At 37.8% G+C, this 23,218-nt stretch overlaps 1 protein-coding gene across 1 annotated transcript; it reads right to left on the bottom strand.

The window, feature by feature from the left end:
* Positions 1 to 20,963: 20,963 nt before the first annotated feature.
* LOC119549781 (probable cytochrome P450 9h1) lies at positions 20,964 to 22,938 on the bottom strand. The gene is made up of 2 exons (XM_037858043.1): positions 22,179 to 22,938; positions 20,964 to 21,823 (listed from the first exon to the last, which is right to left on the bottom strand). The coding sequence occupies exons 1-2, from the start codon at positions 22,896 to 22,898 to the stop codon at positions 20,987 to 20,989; spliced, it is 1,557 nt and encodes a 518-aa protein (XP_037713971.1). The 5' UTR covers positions 22,899 to 22,938; the 3' UTR covers positions 20,964 to 20,986.
* Positions 22,939 to 23,218: the final 280 nt, after the last annotated feature.

Here is a 23,218-nt window from a genome sequence, read left to right as displayed (position 1 = left end):
GGTCCCGGGGGTCGACTTGTCAGCTGGGAAGTTGAATGAAATGCCTGAAGAATTCAACTGGAATTTCATCATTGACATTTAATTACGCGTCAAAGGCATATTATTACCTTAATGACTGAAACGTCGATTTAAATGTGGATATGCATGTATCTACGTAAATCACCAATGGAATTCTTTTCGCCGCAAATTGATTCGACGTACAGCTATATGCAGTTGCATTTTTCTTATTTTTGGATTTACTTTTACAACGGTTATTATAAAACGTTTAGGTATAAAGTCATTCTTTTATACTGTTCGAAATGTTCCTATTTTATGGAATCGTCGACAAAAATAATCTATACAATTTACATTACATAACCAAATACTTACATTTGTGACTTGCTTAACTTTATTTTATAATAAATAAATATATATTTAAGAATAATAATGATAAATTTTATTCCAAAAGATATTTTTAGGGAACCCTTAAATGAGTCAAGTATTTTCGAAACAATTTCGCCCGATTGCGTGTGTTGTTTTTGGTTCAGTAAAAGAAGAACTTCAATACAAATTGCATGGCTTTTTGGGAACACAAACCATTTTCTTGAGGGTCCTCAAGGATTTCCAGGACCTAAAAAGGGGAAAGTACTTATGAATCTCTCCAAATTGCTTCTGAATTGTCTACCTTTAAATTAAAATATAACATTTTATTGCCATGGTCTCAAATCACATTTGGCCTTTTCCATTTTGTTTATCTTATTGCTTCCCAGGGAAATCCCCATTCCAACCCCCTCCCCCCCTTTCCACTTTCTGATGACCTTGTCGGAAAGCAAACATCTACATATACGAGCATTTATTTATTTTACTGTATTTGTTTGCAGCTGTTGCTCTGTTCCAGTAAATGTTTTATGATTGCAACAAATGCAAATTGTTAAACTTGGCGGTTTAAATAAAACAGAGGGGAAAACAGTTATTAATGGGTATGATTTATGGGCGACAAATGCGGCGCCTTGAAATATGCAATATGAAAATTAATAAAGCGCGAGGCTTTAAGCTTAAATCCTTTGGCACACATGCACGAACAGATGCCAGGATACAAAAACACGGTGCATATGCCTTGGGGAATTTATTACCGAGTCACCTGACCCGACCCGCCCATCCCCAAGAACCCGCCCCCTTTTCCCGCCACTGGGTTTTCCGTAGATTTGGAAAATTATTCACATTTTATGGCATTAATTATGCGCTCTCGAGTTGCTCACGTTGCTGCTGCGTTGTTGTTGTTGTTGACATTAATAAACGCGCATTTAATGAAATTGCAAACGTGCAGCTACATAATTAATTGTTTGCATAAATTAAATAAATGCCGGCCAAATTACAATCCGCCAGCGAATGGATTGCCACGGCCCTGAATCTCAAAGTTGACTTTAAATGCGCAAATATTATTTGATTATCGACTTTTTCCTTGCCTTTTTTTTATCCTAACCACTTTTTGATTATGGCTTTTAATTTGCAAAATAATAATTGCTTTTTATTTGTAAGATGTATTTTCTAATTGTAGGTATTCTTATCTACCAAAGATGATTATTTCCGAACAAGATGCAGTTTTTTATTCTGGTACCTAAACACCTTCATTCCTAGTAATCTTACTCATCTTGAATGTTACTAATTTTTTCGATTTTAAACCTTGTTTAACTATTCAAAACATCTTCATAAATCAGTACAGATTTTATTTACATTACATTATTTAATGTCTAGCTTACTAAATATTGAAAAATACTTTTTCTGCGTCGGATTTTCGCCAAGAATCCCATTCAAGCTCTCGGTGAGAGTGGCGGGTTTTTACTGTGCTGAAAATTTTGTAGCATTCTCATTCGAACAATTAGAACACTTACCTGGCCCTAGACCGGTTAATGAAAACTTTTCTGCGCATCGGGCCTGAATAGACCGGCAAACTTGAATAAGTAATAAACCCGTTGGCCGGGCCGCAAATGAATGGCCTTCGTGGGTCGAGTTGGCGGCAGTGGTGGTGCGGAGAATTATTTGCAAAATGCTTGACCAAGTTCTGAACTTTGAGTAACTCTTGATGCGATTGCAATTGTTGTCGAGTTGGGTTCGGCCGGGGAACTTGGGTAAATTTATAGTTGCAATCGAAAGTCCCGGTCCCACGGCATATACATTTCAGTGATGATTCTGAATAGCATAGCTAATATTGTGGAGGGACAACTGCATGTGGCATGCCGGAAACACAACATAAAAGTAAATATAATGGTTAAAAATAGTTTGGTTTCTGATTTGTATTACCCAAGGAAATCTCAAAAAAATTACAAATTCAATACACCTAAAACCTGAGATTCTGTGTGATAACTAAAAGTAAGTTTTGAATTTGCTTGGGCAGGACGAGTCGCAGCACTAACTCATCTCGAATAGACTATCTCTGTTTTATGGTCCTCAGCTCAATTGGCAACATATGGCACTGGAGTTCATGAGATATGACACAGAGATAGTCGCTTAGCCATCTAATCAAAATCCTGCACAATTCACACAAATTCTCCGACTCGACAATAAATAATAACAACTTGATGGCGGGCCCAGAGGAGTTAGCAATTAATCTTTATTTAAATCGCATCACAGAAGAGCCCAAGATGAACTATGGGAAATTCAATTTGCCGCTTCATAAACCACATGTGTAATTAAATGACGCCATGGCATCCTTTTTATCTAGGAAGTTGTTCATTTGCAGGGAGGCTATTCATATTTTATTCATGAATTGAAATTTGCTGGAGCTGATCAATGTTCGCTGTATTATCCTTCTCTCTATTTACGTGCAAACAATGAAAATTACACAACATTGGTTGTATTCTCACAAGTTCGAGGGTGTTTCGCTTTCGAGTGCACAATTTGCATAACGTAAACATGCAATTTCAGCTCTGTTTCAGTTATTCCGGAATTTTGATACATTTATGTGGGGTGTTGTGGGGTTCTAATTATAATTTGCATATTAACATCAGGTTTGATGCAAGAAGCTCTAGTTGCAAACTGATTTTGATTTTGCGTGTCTGGTGAACTCTGTATCAAGGGATTTGTTTTGGCAGAAGCACGTTTCGTAGGCAAACAAGTATTGTTCTACAAATTGAAGTTCTTGAACTATAAAAATGTAACCTAAGGCTTACAAAAAAAAATTAACTATATTGGTGATGATTGCATCTAGTGGCTTTAGTGATTATGCAAGCGGTAATAAATTAAATAAATATTAAATGTATTCTGAAAATATTTATTATTTTATGTTATTTTTAATCCAAGATCTATTTTGTCGGTATTATTTTCGTTTTCATTCATTTGTTTTGAAATTTTGTTTGCTACGTCAACAGACAGAAATAGATTTTAATAAAGAGTTAAATTTGAAATAATCAACAATCCATGACCTATTTTATCGGTATTTTGTTAGCTTACAATCATTTGTTTTTACATTTTATTTGATACATCAACAGAAAGAAATAGCTATTTATAAAGAATTAATTTGGTAAGAATTTTGTCACCAGAATTTATGTATTCCACATGGAATTCCGCAATTTACGCTGTGTGTTCAAATTTAATTCAAATTCTTTATTTATGTACACTTTCTTGAATTGCTGAAACAGGTATTTATTTAATGCATTTAAATTGAATGAAAATGCCAATTTTTGTTGCTGCCTTTGTGCCTTTGGTGAGTTGAAGCCCCAAAGCTGTCAATCAAAGTCAGTGGCAAGTTTATTGCACTTGTAGCGGAGGAGAAAGCCCGTGGAAGCGGGGAGGTCTGAGGTCCTGAAGGGAGGAAGTGTCTGTAGCCACAGAGTTATTTGTTTGCACATAAAAATAAGCCAGGACGCAGAGTCCTGGGAGTCCTTGGAGAATCGAAGCGAGGCAGCGGCACACAGTCATGTCGGCATTCATATGTGTACCTACACATGCAAGCCTCCACGAAAAGAGCTTTCTCCATTACAAAAACATAAATTCTTCAATTTTAAATGAAAACAAAAATCATTGAAATATTTAAATATATACCCTTTCATCGTATGAGTAGCACGTACACCACGAAGTATTTTAAACTCTTAGGTAATTGTAAAATTATTTGGAATAAGCGCATGGGTAGTACCCATAACATTATAATCTTTAGTGCTCAGTACTTGTATATCCTTGCAGAGGGTACATTGATTTCAGTCAGAAGTTTGCAACGCAGTGAAGGAGACGGGAACGACCTACTTACTTTCTTGTTTTAAACCAAATTTTGCATATTTTTTAGTTATTCATTTTCTTAATAATGTTCTCTGCGAAACATAATCCTTTTCGCAGCCATCGGTTTTCCTTAATATATCCTTATACACACATAAAATAATATTGGCTTCTTGGGGTTTGTATGTATACGAAAGAGCGAACTCGTTTACCACACAAACAAGCTTAAATCCCATTTCTTCAACGAAATATAGTAAATTAGTTAGAAGTAGGCAAAAATGAGATGGAAACTTCCAGATGGAGATGGCTTTTGTGTGAGTAGCTAATTGAAATTAATTAAGTGCGTATGCTTTTGGCTGAAGTCATGGCTGATTGCCACGAGAAAATTGCATTTCTTCGAGCTGAACTTGGCTCGAATAATTCTGCACAATCAACACATTTAACCTTTGGCTCTATGCCCTTTCATCTGCTGCCCATAAAAAGAGCCGAAGCAATAATTTATTAAAGCATCTTGGACGAGAAGTCGCCCACGACCCTCATTAGGAATCGAGTTGGTAAACAACTCATCTCGCCGGGAGCTTAATTTTAAAACTCAACTTTATTGGACGGGCCAGTGACCGAGTTGACACCTTTATATATTTATTTCGCTAGACTTGCGACGACGTGACAATTTTAGCAAACGGCCACCCAAGTAATCCGCTGTCCTGATGAAGGTTCATGTTCAATGCCAGGCCAGCAATTATTATTAACTGTGCCCCAGGGTTCGGTTCCCCGGGGTCAACAGTCCACTGGCCGCAATGCTCATCTAGCTAGAAAGTCTGGTCGGGAGAGATATGGCTGCCTTTTTAAAAATACCGAGGACTGATTTCTCGTCAAATTAACGAGCATCTAAACTCTATGTGAACTTTGTTTGACAGTTAACAAACTAGAACCTTAAGATGACCTTGAGAAGTCGGACCTTAAGGGCTGTGAACTTACGTGTTGAACTTAAAGTTTCACATTTGAAATGCGATTAATATGTTCTCCAAAATTATATGAAATAGCTAAGCCCAAAGCATAATATTTAACAAATTGTTCCTATTTTCTAAGGGAGACTATGACATTTTTAGTGAATTCCGGTGTGTCTTGCCGAAAAAATGTATACATGAATTTAAGAGCTTCAAAAACCAAGCCATTGCTTTTAAATACATAATATATTTCTATAAAAAACATTTATTTGAACTCTAAATTTGGAAGAAAAAATATTATTTTTATGTTGAATCTTAGCTATTTATAATGATTTCTGTTTTGTTCTTTAAGCTGACAACACTGATCCCAGGGACTTCCCAGGGACTCCGGCATTGACATTGTGAAACTAACCGAAGCGCTGGGGAGCTGAGGTACGTGCCTGGAATTAGACATAGCTGAAGGCGCAACTGGTGGACAGGATTTGCAATAAGCCCGGTCCGAGGAACCGAAATAGGCCTGCAGCGACACTCTAATTATGCAATCCGAAGCGGCAAGATGGCTACGAATTGCGGTGTCTGACACACAGGGCTTAGATCGCATTACGCATACGCCATGTTAGCTGCAAGGGGGCCGGCTGGCAAGCAGGTAAATGGAAAACGCTAAAAGCCAACCAGATTGCCTCCGTAATTGGTCATAATGCTTCATTATTGCCGGCCAGCCAGAGGGGAGGGATAAAATGGGGAAAAAAAGGAAATCAATGGAAATAGAAGTGGGCAGGGGAGAAGGCAATGGAAATGGAGGAAGCGGAAATGCGCTGAAAACCTCGAAACATGGTTGCCTAGGTGAGGATTAGGCCAGCTGCAGTCTAAATGAAAATGCCTTCAACATTTCCCAGGCCATTCGAAGCCGTTGGAGCGTAAAACTTGCTGAAACTCATTCACAAATATTGGGTGAAGAGGAGCTTCGGTGGGAAGGCATTAAAGTGCCTTTAAGGTCGCCAGCCGGTGAATATTTGCATAAATAATTCAGTCAGCATAAACAGGAAGAGGAAGTCCTGACCGGCCTTTTCTACCTTGCAACGGGGTTTCCTCCTTCGCAGTCCTGATTTCGCCAGCTCCTTTCGTTGCAGTTTCCGCCTGCTGGAAAATGGGAAATATTGCAGAAACTATGCAAATCGGGAGCTAAACGAGGTCCGTGTGTCCCCTTCTATTTGTTTTATCTGCTGATTAATGTTATTTATTTTTATGGAATGCAAGGACCCGTTCCTGTTCCTGTTCCTGTTGGCCCTGCCTCTCTACTCGGGCTCCATTCTAATTAGATTTTCATGTTTAAGCCCTGTCTGTCTTGGGGTCCGCCGTTGAAAATGCTTGCAAAATGTTTTTATTAAATTTTCCACTTGCTCTTCCATTGACGAAGAGCCATCAGAGGGAATACACAATCTATATATATTTTCACCCACTTATACACCCACGCACACCCGCAATACATAAATTAAACGATATATCATGCTGACATCTTAAATATTGTTAAAAACTGTCACGTTTACGGTTTTCTTTGCTTACTCATTCAGTTTCCCGCCGTCAGTGGCTTCACCTTGGCTCCTTTGGCCCAGGATCTGGTCGTTTTTGGCCGGGGGATTTGGGTCCTGACAGTTAATGGACCATAAGAAATTCAATTAGAGACGTTATGCCACAGCCAGTGGCAAAGCTGTTTTTGTTGCTGCCGCTTTGTAGGAGCCCTATTCTTCTTGTGGCATTATTTTTATTAATGATACTCTCAATGCCCCACCGTATTTGTCTGGCCGCATTACAAAGCCAAGCCGAAAAGAGGCCAACGGAAGTCTGTCTGCTCCATCATTCAGATCAACAATGCTCGACCATCTGAATGGAAATTCCGCTTCAAAATAGACAGCCGTGCAGCAAAGTATGCTATGAATGCGGAATAAATAAATGCAGAGATACGAGCTCCTGTGCTAGCGAAACTAATTAAGCCTTTCAACACCTAGCCGGGTTGATATCCATCACTGAGCGATAATGTGCATAATATATCACACTCATATGCGATTAATGTCCCCAATATTAAGGTTAAAAGTATAATTAAATTTAACTATTACAAGTTTGTTGAAATGATTCCATTAGGCTGATCTTGATACTAACAACATACAAATAACACTTAAATAGCTTCTGTAGGCTTCATCGCGTTTGAGTATAATAAATCATAACACATTTTAACTGTCCAAAGAATTATAATTGTATTTCCAAAACCACCCTGTCATTTTATATTACTATTTTTACTTAATTTTTTGCTGTGCACGTACATATGTGAAGCGTTTGACACTCCCCCCGCAAACTGGTCGACAAATCAAAGCCAACTGGCAATCGGCGAAACGTCAAGCGCTTTAATTAAGCTAAGCAGCGATAAGCTAAACGGCAAACAAACTCTCAGCCCCCGAAAAAGACCTAAACACCTACCTACACCTGAAAGCCCGAAAGCCTGAACATCCTCTGTGTGCCAGGAACACCTGAAAAGGCTGACTCACCTGGTGGCTTGTTTGCTTATTTGCTTTCGTGATTGTGCGATGGCGTCGGCGGTTTCTTCGGCGCCTTCATTAGCACCTTTCCCTGTGCGTGGGCGCTCATTTACATAGCTCTCATATGGGGCTGTAATCCACCCCAGCACACCTTAATCAAGTGCTATCGACTTCAATCTGGGCATTTGTCTTTGAGCTTTATGTGGTCATAAGTTCGGGCCAAGGAAACCGCAATGAGACAGGCCAGGACGGGCCAGATGATACGGAAGTGGGCGTAATCCGGGTCAAGTGGAGCCCGTAATCTCTGCGCGACGCCCCCCATTATTATCGCATCCTATTTACGGTCCGCAATTATATGGCCATACCCCCGGCAACATCAAATGCTCCGCAAACATCAGCAAATCGATCAATCGGTGCCACTTTGCCCGCTCCATTCACAGCTTCGTTTTGATAGCTGCAAATTGGTTTTTCTACTTCATGCAACTGCAATGCGATACAAAAAAAATAAAATCAAGAAAATTGTGGTGGAAAATGATGGAAAAAGGGGGTAGTAGACAAACCAAGAGACGAGCAAGGAAGCAGAAACGCAGCGACAATGAATGCAATTTATAATGCAGTCGGGTTCCTTATAAAAACACGTAGCAACGGAACTATAAGCCCCTGTCCGTTGACTCGAACTTCGAGTTCCCTTTAATCATATCTGTTGCTAAATGGTATTTTTATTGAGTTGAAAAATATTACTTTAACGTGTGTGGTAAACCGAGTTATTTAACTCTGAATAAGATTATTATAATTGTGTTTCTTAGCTAGGAATATATGATTTGTTGATAGATTTGTAACACTTTGAGATTTTTTTAAAAAATAAAACTTGGGACTTTATGTGAAAGTTTATTTTTTGTTATCCTGTTATAACCAATAAAAATAACATAAAGAATTCGACATCTAACCATAACATTTGTTAAGGCGCCTTAGGATTTAGTAAACTAAAATTTTAAGATTTATAGCTAAAATGCTTTGATTATCATCGGCTTAAAAAAAATCTTATACTTTCTTATACTACCCATAGCGGATCCATTATTTGGTCTTAGGGAGTTCTTCAAACCAGTTCCTTGTTGCTTATTCTTTAAATACCACATTTACTTTTACTTTTTACCCGAGTGGGAGGAAAAAGTACCACTCGTGGATCCGCACATGGTTCCTAGTTGGTCCTGAAAATTGTCGATTAAAAGTTAAAACCTACCCCTTTCTACCTTTGGCACGCCGACCGTTTATTTATCTTTTTAGGTTCACAGTACCTATATATAATATTCATGAATATACAAATGTGTCATTTATTTGATTGATTGGCTGGGAAGACTCTGTACATTGAAAACAAATTTCCCAACTAGTCGCAATAACAATATACCCTCACAAAAGCTTAAGAGGAGTTTCTGAATGGCTGCGCAGTGCAAGCACTTCACACTTCACGGCATTGGCATTTCAATTATGGCCAAAAGCAAAGTATACTACTTAGAGGAAAGTGGCAAACGAGTAGGAATTCACTGACATTATTACTTAAGCTTATGAGAGGGATGAAATTCCATCAATATTTATAAATTTATAGTGGTACCGCCACTGATTTCCAATTACAGAAGACGAAGACCCCGTCAAACTGTCCCCACAGCACTTCGCCATTGTTGAGGTCGAACCAACGTCGTTAGAATTGTTCAGTCAACTGTGCCGAATGTCGAATACTTCAATTAAACAAAATATTCGATTCGATAAGCAGGCCAGGACCCGAGTTCCCATAATGTGGCTGGTGGAGCAGAAACGCAAAAGGAGCGACTATAAAAAAGAAACCAATATTTTTGGCTGACTGAAAGTTGCGGCGGGTAAAAGATTTCACTACTGTTCGCTGAACGCAGAGCAACTTTCCGGCGAAATAGTTTCACCGTTTAAATTCTGAGAACAATTAATAATCGTCAACAAATGCCAGAACCTAAATATTCCCTTTGCATTCCATGTAGAGCAGTCAGTTAGTGCCTGCTCTGAAAACTTGCAACCCAAATATACATTGCAATACCCCATCTCGCCCACTTTTGCCAACCATTCTGCCCACATCCATTACATGTTTCCACTTAGTACATTTCACCAACTATTTCAATTTGCATAGGAAAACATTTAGCAGGCCAAAAGCCTTTGTAAGCTTCTTCAACTTAATTGTGTTTATTTGCACTAATGAAAGTTTAATTTGTGCGCCTTTTATTCCCTCCGAAACCGGTAAACAAGGTGGTTATGTCGCTTTTTATTGTTTTCTGATTGACCAAAGGCATTCAGGCTTTGTCTTTATTTAGTAAGCGCAACTATTCATATTATAAGCGAACATTTTCTGACCACAAAATCCCACGAAAGAGGAAAAAGTTAACTTTGCTTCGGAGTTATTGCGCATAGCTCTAGTTTATGGGGTATGTGAAAAAACTTTCGAGAGCTGACCAGCGCAAAATTAAAAAAAAGCTCCATTTATTTATTGTTAAAAGTGCCACAGTTAGTTTTGTGTTTTCTACACGCCCTCATAAAGAGCATGTGAAATATTCAGAAAAAGTAGTGAATTCTGGTTTGTTCATATCTCGTTTGCAACAATTATTTTTGGTAACAGTCATTCTCAACTTACTTAAAATGGGAACTGTAGCATTTTACTGAAAATTAAAATACCACGTTGCCACTGTTCAGAATCTAGCGTTGTATACACTTCTAAAAATGTTTTAAGAACAAATGTGCTGCTCGCTCTTGAATTAAGAATAAATCATTCTTAAAACCCAAAATATTCGACAGTTCTTTTAATTCAAGAGCGAAATTACTAAACACAATCATTCTTAAATCACTAATCACTAATAGTATACGATTTCAATATCATTAAATAACAAATGACTTAAACTCATCAGTAGTATTAAAATTCAAAATTAAAAAGTTTTTTACAAGTACAGTTTGTGCATAAACCAAAAATAAATCACAATGTATTAATATTTACCGAGAACAAATATTTCTTAAATTAAATACACAAATATTAATGTTGGCTGAAGAATAGTTTGTAAATCATTTAAACATAACATATACTAGTAGAATAAATAAATCGGATTATATTTTTACAAATAATAAAAAAACCTTCATTATATAGCAAACATCACAAATTTCTCAATTTAATTTGCTTAACTTAAACTTGGTTTAAGAAGAACTCATGCTTAATTTAAGCATGATAAATTCATAATTCAAGAACATTTCATACTTAATTTCGCTCGAAAATGTTCTCAAATTAAGAATGCTGGTTTAAGAATAAAACTTTCTTGAAACGAAATAATGAGGCCATTTTGTATTTGTGGCACTTTTAAGCCCGTTTAGGCTTAAAGCAAACCCAATCTGCTTGGTTTTTTTAACTGTAGGAAAATATTATGTGATTTCTTCTGGTACGGATCTATAGCGAGATTGCCTACTCAAAACCAAAATAATTTAATATGACATAGAAAGTAAACACTATAAGGATTTAATATATCTAGCAAACGAAAGACTCGATTTTTAAACCAAAAGCAGGATGTTCTGTCTTTGCCTGATTAAGTCCTTGTTTAGGAAACTAACATAAGATTCTTATTATGTACTTATCTACGACCTACACAAAGACCACATTTGTTTTTATGAGCGGAATTCTTCAAAGGGCTTGTGTTACAGACCTTTATTTATGGCTATAGTTCGATTTACATATTGACATACACCGAGCTCATCAAATCTTCAATTTATAGTAATTTGTGTTATTCTTACAAAATCTAAAATTATTGAATTATTTATTCTAGTTTTACTACTTAAGCCAGGAGGAGTAAAAACTAAATAATGAACAATATTTTTACATTTTCAAAGGAAAAAAATTGAAGCAATAATAATCAGGCTTCAATATATAAATATATTAAATACGTTTTAATTTTGCTTCAAATCACATCAAAAAAGGGAAAGAATTTTATTTTGCAAATCAGGTTTCTTTGCATGAACTTAGTTGAAGAAATCAACCCAAAAAATTAGAAAGTAAAATTTAAAGTTTATGGCATGAATTTCTACATTTTCCCAAACTGGAATATAAGGAGCCATAATCGGAACTCACCTTTCGGACGGAGGACAACTACCAGAAAATGTTGAAAAACTTGAAAATATTGCAGAGCCAACAGGCAGAAAGATAAAACTGGGGGCCAAACAGGGATCACGTTAAAGGGAGGGCAACAACAATGGCTAAAACTTTTAATGGCTGCCATTTAAGCCAATCGAAGCTGGAAACCGGCTCAAATGAGTGTGGCGTTTATAATATGCCTTTGTGCCCGGGAGGAGAGTGGTGTAACCAAAATTGAAACCAGCAAAGCAGACAGCCCACAAAGCAAGAATCAATTGAAATCAACATATGGCAAGTGGGCGAGGGCAAAAATCATTGCCATTTCAATTGCGATGCAGCCGCATGCAGACTCTTGTGGTAATTTCGCAATTACCAAGACCCCCGATGGTCGGTATTTCTGCTGCAACTGCAACTGCACATGCAACAGAAGCTGCCACTGCTGCTGCAGTTCCCCATTTGCAACTGGGGCAGGCGGGCTTAATGCGCACTTGAATATTTCATTTTGCGACGGCACAAACTGGTCAACCGACCATCCAGCCAGTGGCCAGTATTCAGTAGTCCGGGCATAACAATGACGGCCAACAATGGCAACAAATAAGCCCAAAAATAAACAGGAACCCAGCTAAACAAATAACAGTAAATAACGGCAGCCACATGGCAGTCTCTTGGCCAAGAGTGTATATGTGCCGCTGACAATAGCTCATGAAATTACGTTTATGCCAAGGAAAATGGATACAAATTAGTTTCTATACACAATAAAGCTGAGCTGCATCATAAAAAACGATTTTGTAAAGATAATTTAAGCGTTTAAGTTTTCTAAGCCCCGGTTTCAATAAAACCAAAAAACAATGAAACACTAGAGAAAAATATTTTTAAGAAAATCTGATTTGCTTTACTTATTTATTTTGCCTTAACAAAGCTTCTACTTGTTTTAATTTGTATTTAGAAAAATGCTCTGTATACCTTTGAGAAATGTGGAGTTTTATTCGCAATATATTTGTACCTTCAATGTATTAACAGGAACGGCTAATCCCTATTTTTAATTTTATAGATAAAGTGTTCATAATGTGGGTAACAATAAATCGAAGTATCTGGCTCTGACACGGAAAAAAGTTTAAGTTAAAGTACACTGCTCACCTACTGCATCAATCATACGCACTGTTGCCCCCATCGAAAACGCAAGATTAGCCCAATTCGCCAAGACTTTAATTTAGGATCCCATAGATATGATAAATCCCAACTTTCAGCTCCGTATAAACAGTCGCTGGTGAGCAGCAGCCAAATGGTGCACTAATCGCCTGTGCATTGGTGCTAGTTCTCGTCCTGGGAACATTCACCCATTCACATTGTTGGTTGGCTGGCAAAAAACTTTGCATGCTAAGGGGTAACTCCCTTTTGCGAGTGTGTGTGAGTCGTATCTGTGAGAGCTTGGCTTTCGGCCTGGCCAGATACTGGGCCAAAATGGGTCAATGGAACTTTATAGAGAGCTCTGCAGACACCAATCTCCATAGCCATCGCCATCGCCATCGCCAGTTGTACGTAATCGTTGCAGCAAATAAATTTCAAACGCTGTCACATAAATTCGAATGTTTTTTGTTTTTTGGGAGCGCTGCTTGTAGCTAAAATTAAATTTGACTGCACATTGTTAATAGGTCTGCAATGTGCCCATAAATGCCCCATAAATTAGTCTGGCTGGCCGGACCACTACAAGCGCGATAAGGCTAATGAAATATGGGTAAGAAACAGGCCGAAAAGGGGCAAGTAACCTATTTCCTTGTCCTTTTTTTCCATATTTGGTGGCAGGACGCAGCTGAAAAGTATGCAACGCCCGGCCAGTTAATTACGAGGCTGCCACATAAAAACTCGGCAAACACACAAAGAAGAAATCACTTACTGTCATAATGAAATTGGCCAACTTGGGCCAACTTTGGCATAACTTGAATGCGCTTATTAAATTTATTTGCCCTCAAAAAGACAAACTTTGACGGGGGCCACGTAGCCTCAAGTGTTTTCTAGACTCCTCTCTTAGGGCCAAAAGTTGTGTTGGCAAATTTAAGGTTATCCACCTGCAAAAATCAATAGGCCAAATGACAGAAGCCCCGGCAACATGAGGCAAATAAGCTTCGGGCCTTTAAATAACAGTTCTCCCCTGTTGACTTTTCCAGGTTCGTGCATATGGGGGAATAAACGTTGGGGGAAGTAATCCCAGCGAGGCAAAAGTTTGCCAACTCTATCATTGTTTGTGCAATTTTAGCTTAGTGGGGATATTTGCAGAGACGTCGTCTGGCTTGATTTGCCTGGTATTTCTGTTTTAATTATGCCAACTAAACATCCACATCCAGTCGTGCTAGGCAGACATACAGGGAAGCCTCGGGGGACGGACAAGATGCGAAAGTTAATCGTCAAATGGTTTCTGATGATAGTTGAGGGGATCTGCCCAGAACAATACATTGCTGAAGACTTACGGTGTGTATTGTAGTTGTCTCTGGAAAATATTCGATTTATATGTTTATCCACTGTACTTTCTAGCAGCCAACATCCGCAGTTGTCAGTCTGTCAACGCTGAATTTGTAATATTTGTAATAAACTGATTTAATTACTTCGCAAGCACGTGTCTACATCGATTGAACACAGTTAGAAGCAATTGACTGAGTACATATATTAAATTAAATTAGGTTAATTGAAATTCCAAACATTCTGTGACAGTAAATTAAGGAGAAAGTGTGAAGGAAATGTATTTTTATCACCCTCATTATTGATTGATGAAAAGTACTTTAATAGCAAAAACACCTACCTAAGTTGAATTAAATAACTTTAAAATACTATTAAATTAAAGTTCTTTGTGAAATTAAAGTCAATTTAAAACACACACAATAACATCAGTTAATTAAAATGGAAAATATTTGTCACTTACAATAGAACGCCATAAGAGAAAAAGTCCATATTACTGTTTGTATTATTCGATTGCACACAAAATTAAAATTTTTTGCTAAGATTAAAAGGACCGAAACATAATTGCCTATCCACCCCCCTCTGTCTCCTTATAAAATTCAATTAAGTTGCTAATTTTTCATTATTGCTCCTGACTAATGCAATCAAACTGCGTACCTTTATTCGGGCAAACCAAAACAATTTAAATTAATTGTGTGCATATTTGAATTTGCGGTCAAATGCTAAAAAGCCAAAATAAATAATAACAAAGGCGATTTTTTGTTCTTTATTATTTGACTTTTTCGGGTGAATTGCTCCAGGGAGACTAAATCCAATAAACTGGGAATTAATTATAAATTTACGTGTTTTCATTTGCGTACTTCGGTTAGCTGGCGGCCAAAATCAATTTAAAAGGGCTCAAAGAGTTTTAGGCCAGGCCAAAATAAGCTATTGTAATATTGTTTGGCACTTAATCTGATTACCAAGTAGATTAAATAATAGTTTGCAATTTACAGGCGATAAAAGCCACTGCCATTAATGTTTATAAATTATGTATTTCTCATTTAATTTCACCACTTTAATAATATATTGCAAAATAATGTTTCCAAATGGTTTTTATTGAATATCAAATAAACGGCCTCGCATTAATGAATTAATCACAAAAGTTGGGGGGAAGATACTTTGTAAAATTTCACTTGTATATATTTAAAGAGTAACCGCCGAGGCAGCCATGAAACCGATATCAACAAGTTTCACATGCCTTAAACACAATTTGCAGTTTTCGGAATATGACACGCGTTTGCCTCATATTATGAATATTACGTGTATTTTAAATAACTAAGCGCAAACACACAGGAAAACCCATGATAATGGGACCAGCCAACGAGCGGCGCTTATGCAAATTTTCTAGTTTCGCTTGTTTTCCGAAAACTTACCCCCGAATGAGGAAGACTATGGAGCGAAAGCGAGACTAATGCAAACATTTGCCGCCTTTTAGCAGCATAATTTTCACATATGTATGTGAAGGCGAGTACAAAAGAAAAGCGTGTGTTTATGTTTCGGATGCGTTGCAAAATGACATCCTGTCACATTTCCCGACCGCTGTGCGTGTGTCTGCCTGCGTGCGTGTGTGCGTGTGTGTGTGCCAGCATCCGGCGCAGGTTTGTACATGTATGGGTGCGTGACTCCCAACTGTCAGTCCCGTCGATCCGTCCGGCGTCCTTCTTCCCTTCGTCCTTGGCCCCCCAAAAGCCCCGTCATTCCTCCTGCAAAAGGTCCTCGGTACTAAGGGGAAACGGCAACAGCTGCTCGACAATCGCACGTTTTATTTAAATTTCACGCACCCACACTCTGGGTAAAGAAAAATCCAGCACAGTGGGACAAATCTAAAATTAATGTACTAGGTCAATAGGAACTGTATTGGGTACAAATAAAAAATTAACAAAATGTCTATAATATAAACTTTATATTCCTCCATATTATTCCTCAAATAATTTTAAATGGTGAAACATTTGTATACCCTTGCAAAGGGTATGATGTTGACGAGTCGACTCTCTCAAATTAGTCTCTTAGTTTTTAAGCTAACGGTATAAAACTTTACTACCCTCAGAAAAAAAATCAAGTATTTCGTGCTTGAACCTAGTATTTTCGGTGTCAAAACTTCGCCAAGCATGGAAAATACAGAACGCGAGAACAAAATACTACTTTTGAGCACGAATTTTCAAGACCGAAAATACTAGATTTAAGAACCTTTCGGTCTTCAATCAAGAATGAATAATTCTTAAATCAAGTCATATTTGGACTAAAAACAAGAACGATTTAATAATAAAGTAAGAAATTTGCAGGCATGATTTAAGGACGAATAATTCTTATATCAATATATAAATATTATGAAACTAAAATGAGTTTTTATTTTATGCTAGTAAGAGAAATAAGTATTGGAAACTGAAACGAAATAAACGAGATATATATAAATAACATTAATATTTTAAGTTTACTTACGACTTGCCGCTCACGGGCATTAACACTACCTAATTTATGCGCCTTATATACTGAGTACTTTCAGAATAAACAGTTGGGAATTATTAGAGTTGGCAGTCATAAAAACTCCAAAATGTGCTTAATATGAGAATTTTTTGAGCACGAACGTTCTTAAATGTTAAGCATGCAATCTTTCTTAAATCAAGGCTGTTTGTACTTGTTTTTAGCACGGTGTTTTTCCCTGAGTGTATATAAGTCGGGACGAGCCGGATCGGACGTCTAATGTCCCTTAGCTCCCACGGAATTGATCGGGAAAATACTAAAGCACAATTCCAGCTTTGCTCATTTTAAACATCTTCTCTTTAACTCTGGGGTGTAGCTCTTTTTAACGATTTTAGAATTTCGAATAAAAGAGTTTCTTAATCGGACGACTGTATCATATAGCTTTTTAGGATCGGAAACGCTTCCTTCTACCTGTTGCATACTTTCCGACAAATTTGGTATACCCTTTTACTCTACGCGTATGAAATATACAGCATCGATTTGATTCTGGGTTACAGTATTATTTAAACATTTCAGAATTTAAATATTTTGTTTTCGTTAATTTTAACCTAAAAAGTAACTTACCTTAAATTAATTCTGTTCTTCAATCTTAAGGTCAGCAATAAAATTAATTCATTTAAATTTTAAGAGTATTTTAGAACTTATTTTACAAAAAATTAATGAATGTTAAGCGAATACAAAAAGTTAAAATAAAAGAAAAGTCAATATAAAACTATCTGATCTCTTAATTAACCCTTCATATGAAAATCTCCAGCAAATTCTTAACTTTCTTAAATCAGCTAACCTACTTCAACTCATTTAAATTGTTAATCTCCTTCTCTTCCCACTCATATGTAAAATTCTAGATATTAAGTAAACCTGTAAAAACAATTTAGTCCGGCCGAAAGTCTTAGCAACTATGGCCGATTCCTCCCTGTACCTTAAGTTTTAAACTTTTGGCAACAGAGTACAATAAATAAATAAAATAAAGATACATTTTGTGTCCTTATAAGTACCCACTTTTAGGAACATTTTACCCCACTGTAACTTGGCCCGTCACGTTGAGGCAGGTTAAATGAACAAATTCCCCGCTCCCTTCATCCGGCCATCACGAAATTTCTTTCATCACACACATGCTCACCGGCTGGAGTTTTATACACATTTAATGAGACAATATTGAAATTAACATTATTTTTTATGATTTTGATTTTATAAGTAGGCACTTTGGGCTGTCATAAAAGGCCGGAATACGGAAGCACAGGATGTCGGGATGTGTGCGTTGAATATGTATTTATAGCCGGTCTTTTGGAAAATAAGGGAAATAATAAAAGGACAAAATGGCCCAGAGAGCTCGAACTAATCCCAAACAAGATTGTTTTCTGGTTCAAGTTGGGAGTCTAAGAATCCCGTAAAACGTAAGCTGTGCAATGAATGGTCGCTATATGGGAAATAACCTATCAATTTGTGGCATTCAGATTATAATTCCCCTAATAAAGTCATGCGTCAATTTAAATCAACTGAGTACGGGGATCATCTTTCCGGCCTGCACATATCCTCCCCGAAAAGGACATAAATTATTTGCATGAAATTTAATGCGGCCTGCCATGAACAGGACTCTCGGTGGGCAATTTGGCTAAGTAGTGGCAAAGGCCGCAGCTCGGCAAAATAATCCAACGAGAGCTCGGCATTTGTGCAAAACCGCAAACTGCCAACAATTGGCTGCATATTAACTGCGAAACGTTAGTGTAAATATATCAAATATACATATATTTACATAGAATGCGCAAAGGCCAAAATTTGTGAATTAAATTAATTGCTTTGTCTGCAGGTTGTCAATAGTTACTGCTATACATGCTCCACCCAGACGAAACGAGTTCAAAGTGGCTTTAAGCCTTAAATGCAATTATTTCAATTAGGCCGCATCGATGTTAATTAAATTTCAGTTCGATGTCACATAATATTATCATCGCTCTGAATGGGAGAAAAAATCACCCTCAATGTTTAAAGTATGATTTTTCGCAGACTTATAAAAAATGTATACTTATAAAGCTTAAAATTAAATAAATCATTTAAAATTTATTATTGATCTTTTAAATATGTGATATAGTATAAAAACATACTTTTTTTATACCCTGCACTATTTTCACATAAAATTGATAAATGTCTAAAAAATAGGTTTTTATTTACCAGTTTGACACCACAGCTATTAGTTTCAAGTACGCATTTCATACTAGCACGTTTGAATTGGATTTCATTTTAATTCTAAGCATTCTATTGTTCAAATTAATGTGAAAACCAGATTCTTATCCATTTAATTTTTCTTCCGAATCTTTATTGCTATCACTCTTGAATCTGACTGCCTCTCATACGATTTTATTTACGCACATTTTGTGGAAAAACTTTCCGCAACATGCGGCTTTTGCGAGAAATGCAATGACATTGCTGCCAGGATGCCAGGCACTCACGTTCATAAATGTAATGCAATTTCGAGCTGAACTTTATTTAATTGAGTATTTCGGTGTTAAGGTTGTCCCAGGCACACAATCTCAAAACACCCTCGCGAACACAGAGATTCCGACATGTCACTTTTATGAGAATAGTTGGAGCTCCGAACTTCGGAGTTTCATTTCCAACAGCTAGCTTTGCGGCTTTCCCGCATTTTGTGTGGAGTGGTTTGCTCGACTTTGTTCGGTATTAATCTTTATGCGGGTGATTCTATTCCTCCAATTGGATCTTCCATTCCATTATTATTTCAATTGGTATTCCGTTGGAGTAAACTGCAGGCGGATTGCAAGTGCATCAGGGTGTAATGTGGGTCATAAATAGTCGGAGCAACTTGCGGCAGGGCAATAAAAAATGCTCAACAATAAATAAGAAACAAAAAGCGTTGCATACTCTCAGGCGCTTACAAGGGTTTATAATGCCCTACGAGGCATTATCCTCACATGTTTCTTCGTGTGTTTGTGTGCAGTGGAGCATCGTTTTATTTATGCTCATAATGCTGCGCAATGAATAATTATGCAAATGGAGCGGCTTATGGTCAAGCCCATGTTGCCTTGGCCATGTAAGCTAACAAATTGCAAGATTCTCCACAATTTACTGGACTCTCGGGGAGAAAAAAACTTGTCATTCTATAGGAAGAAACAGAGACAATCTTCAGTAGTGTGAAGTATACGCAATAGTATTTAAATGCATATGACGATTTTTTATTTTCGAATTTCTTGGGTAGTTAATATAATATTGATTTTATTATAAGATCATTCTCTTTTATTTGAATTAAGTAAATTAAATCACCTGATTTAAGGTAGTATTATTATGATATCCTAACATATTTATTTAATTGCGCGATTTTTCCAAATATTTTCCTCTTATTTAAAATGGCATTATGATAAGAAGAAATGTGATAGCTAAAACCCTTGTCTTAAATGTTCTACTTGTAGGTATAAACTTCAACTACTACTCAGCGTTTAACTAAAGTCCATTTTTTCTATCCCATTTATTTTTTTACTTTGTCCTGGCAAAATTCTCAAACGTCAGTGGCAAGAAAAATAATTATCCAGTGCGGCAAAAATGCAAAACGCAAAGAAAAAGTTCGACTTTCTCGCGCCCGGTAAACTTTTGTTGTTTCCCTTGAGAGGGAAAGTCTCCCGGATTCTTCCCCTCTCGGCTATTTTCCACCAACCAAGTTTGAGCTTATAAAACTTAGCCAAAAGTCTGGCCGGATCAAAGCTTAATCGCTGGCCGCTTTATAAATCAAATCTGGGAATCAAAACAGAAAGTTTTCCCTGGACAACAAGTCGTAAGATTTCAAATATGTATTTGAGCTGCATAATATTTATTATCTCACAGCTGTTGACTTGCGAATAAATCAATATCGAATTAACTGCTTAGGCGGACCGAAAAACTTTTGCCTAAATACCCCCAAAGCACATAAATAACGAGAATGTCAAAAACTTTTGGCCCCTCAGCTGCTCCCGATTTCCCGGAGTTTTTGTTTTTCCGGCGTCAAGTGGACCGGACAACCAGCGAGCGAGATTTTCCAGCCAGCGCCTGTCACCAGCACTTCCTCGCCATATTTTTCCCGATCCCCTCTCGATTAACTTGAGACGTTTGCAGTGCACTCTCCTGAAATTAATTAAATAAATCCATCCCCCAACTCAGTTGATTAATGGAAATTTGTTTGCTGCATGCGAGTTTTAATTGAAAAACCGCAGTCGATTAGTTGGCTTGGATTATTGACTTTATTGACGTGCCTGGAACTTAAGCCAAAAGCCGTCCTTGGGCTTCAGACCATGGCCCCTTATATCATCTAACAAATCGCGCGATGTTTTTTCGGCTGGCAATAGTTTGAAGTTAAGAACCAATTGGTAGACAATCGACTTGATCTCCATGAGTGCCATGCGATTGCCAATGCAGTTGCGAGGACCCACTCCGAAGGGCAGGAACACACGGGACTCAACCTTCTGGTCCTCTGCAAATCGCTCCGGATTGAAGGACTCTGGATCCTCATAGTTGTCGGGATCCCGGTGCAGAGAAAATATGGGTATTTGCAGGACATCACCTTTTCGGGCGGAGAACATCTTCTCCCCATTTTCATCGCACAAATCAATATCCTTGGAGCACTCGCGATCTGTTGAAATAGCTGGTGGCCATTTCCGCAGACCTTCTAGTACCACCATATCCATGTACTTCATCTTGGTCAGTTTTTCATAGGTCAAGGGTTGCCCATTTAGCTCTTGGTGTACGGAAAGGATCTCCTCATATAACTTGTCCTGCACAGCGGAGTTCAGGCAAAGCTCGTGGGTGAGGAAGCACAACGATGAGGAGATAATCTCGAAGCCTGCAAAAAAGAACAACAGGCACTGGGCCAACAGGTCCTCATCGGTGAATTCCGAATAGTACTGGGCATCCTTCGACTGGTTCCTCAGATCGGAGAGCCTCTGCTGCTTGGCCTCCATGAGCAGGTGAATCATATCTGGTCTAATCACGTTGTGCTCCTCCCGGTACTTCATCGTCACATGGACCAGACGACTGAAGTAATCAATTTTTTCGGTGTCCATCACCTGGATGCGAAGGACCTGTAGGAGACAGAGAAAAAATAGAATTAATATATAAACATTGTAAGCATTGATGTTTGAAAAAAATATAAGTTTGAATTTCTTTTTAGCATTATATAAATAAATATGTTTGAATGTGAATTTTCTAATAAATAATGCACCTTACATTATTGACTAATTCTAATGAAACCCATTTTAGAAATAAATAACCTTTTTCACGTTATAAAAATAATCCAGTCAAAGCGAAATACATAACCTTTTTCGCGTTATAAAAATATCCCATTTAAAGTGAGATGATTCTGTATTTTTTCCCACAATACAAAAATAAGCATCGAAAGCTGATTATAAATGTCTGTGACATCTGGACAAAAGGTACCTTCATTAGCCGTGGGAAGAGGGCGTGGAGCACGGCCTTGGCCACCGACCAGGCGCTAATCTTGGACAGGGACTGTCCGATCCGAAGGAACTCGTTATCTTTGCGCCTGAACGAGTTGATGCTGAGGCCAAAGGCCACGGTAGCTATCACATCGTTGGCGAATCGCGTAAAGTAATCCTTCACTTCCAGGTCGATGGCCCCGTCCTTCGACAGCTCCAAATGCTCCAAGATGTGGCTGACACCCTCCTCGCTGCAGGATTGGATCAGGTTGTACATTATGCGCATTTTGCTCCCTGTAAAGGCGGGTGTCAGGATATTGCGCATCTCCCTCCACCGACCATCTCGCAGCGAAATAAGACTTTTCGACAATATCGACTCCTGCATATTGTTGTGCATGCTGTTGTGGTTTGCAAAGTGATCGAATTCCCTGATGCCAACTAACTTGATGAGCTCAGGGTCTCGGATGAAGAACACGGGATCTCTCAGGGCGTAGATGCCGTACACCGGCGAGCCGGAGTACTTTAAATTCAACTCGACCATTTGTTTAAGAACGGGTATGCCACCAAACATGCCTTTGATGGGTATATTACCAATCAAGGGCCAGGGCTTTTCGTGGGCCACGCCCCTTTCACTGAATGTATCATATTTGGCCACCGACCACTTATAGAGCAAAACGAGAACTATAGAAAGCAAAGCGAGCGCTATTATCCACTGATCCATGATGTCATGTATGTATTCTCTTAATTGAACCGCAAAAGTCGACAGCTGGAAAACAACTGATTTCGCAGAGAGTGCTGCCCTCCCAGAAAAGCTATCAAAGCTTTTTATTAAAGCTGTTTCTGTCTTTATCAAGTGATCACTTGCAGTTGTTTTTTACTAACTTAAATCGATATGCCTTATCTATTTGTAAATATAATTTAGTTGATAGGCTAATTAGACTATCTTTATTTTATGTACAAAGTGCAGCCGAGTTATCAGTAAAATACATTAGACAAATTGCCAATCGAAGTTGGCTTCCAAATTTATTTAATGAAAAATAA

The sequence above is a fragment of the Drosophila subpulchrella genome, chromosome 2R (genome assembly GCF_014743375.2).
Source record: "Drosophila subpulchrella strain 33 F10 #4 breed RU33 chromosome 2R, RU_Dsub_v1.1 Primary Assembly, whole genome shotgun sequence".
Taxonomy (NCBI): Eukaryota; Metazoa; Arthropoda; class Insecta; order Diptera; family Drosophilidae; genus Drosophila; species Drosophila subpulchrella.
This window is presented reverse-complemented; position numbering and strand designations above follow the sequence as displayed.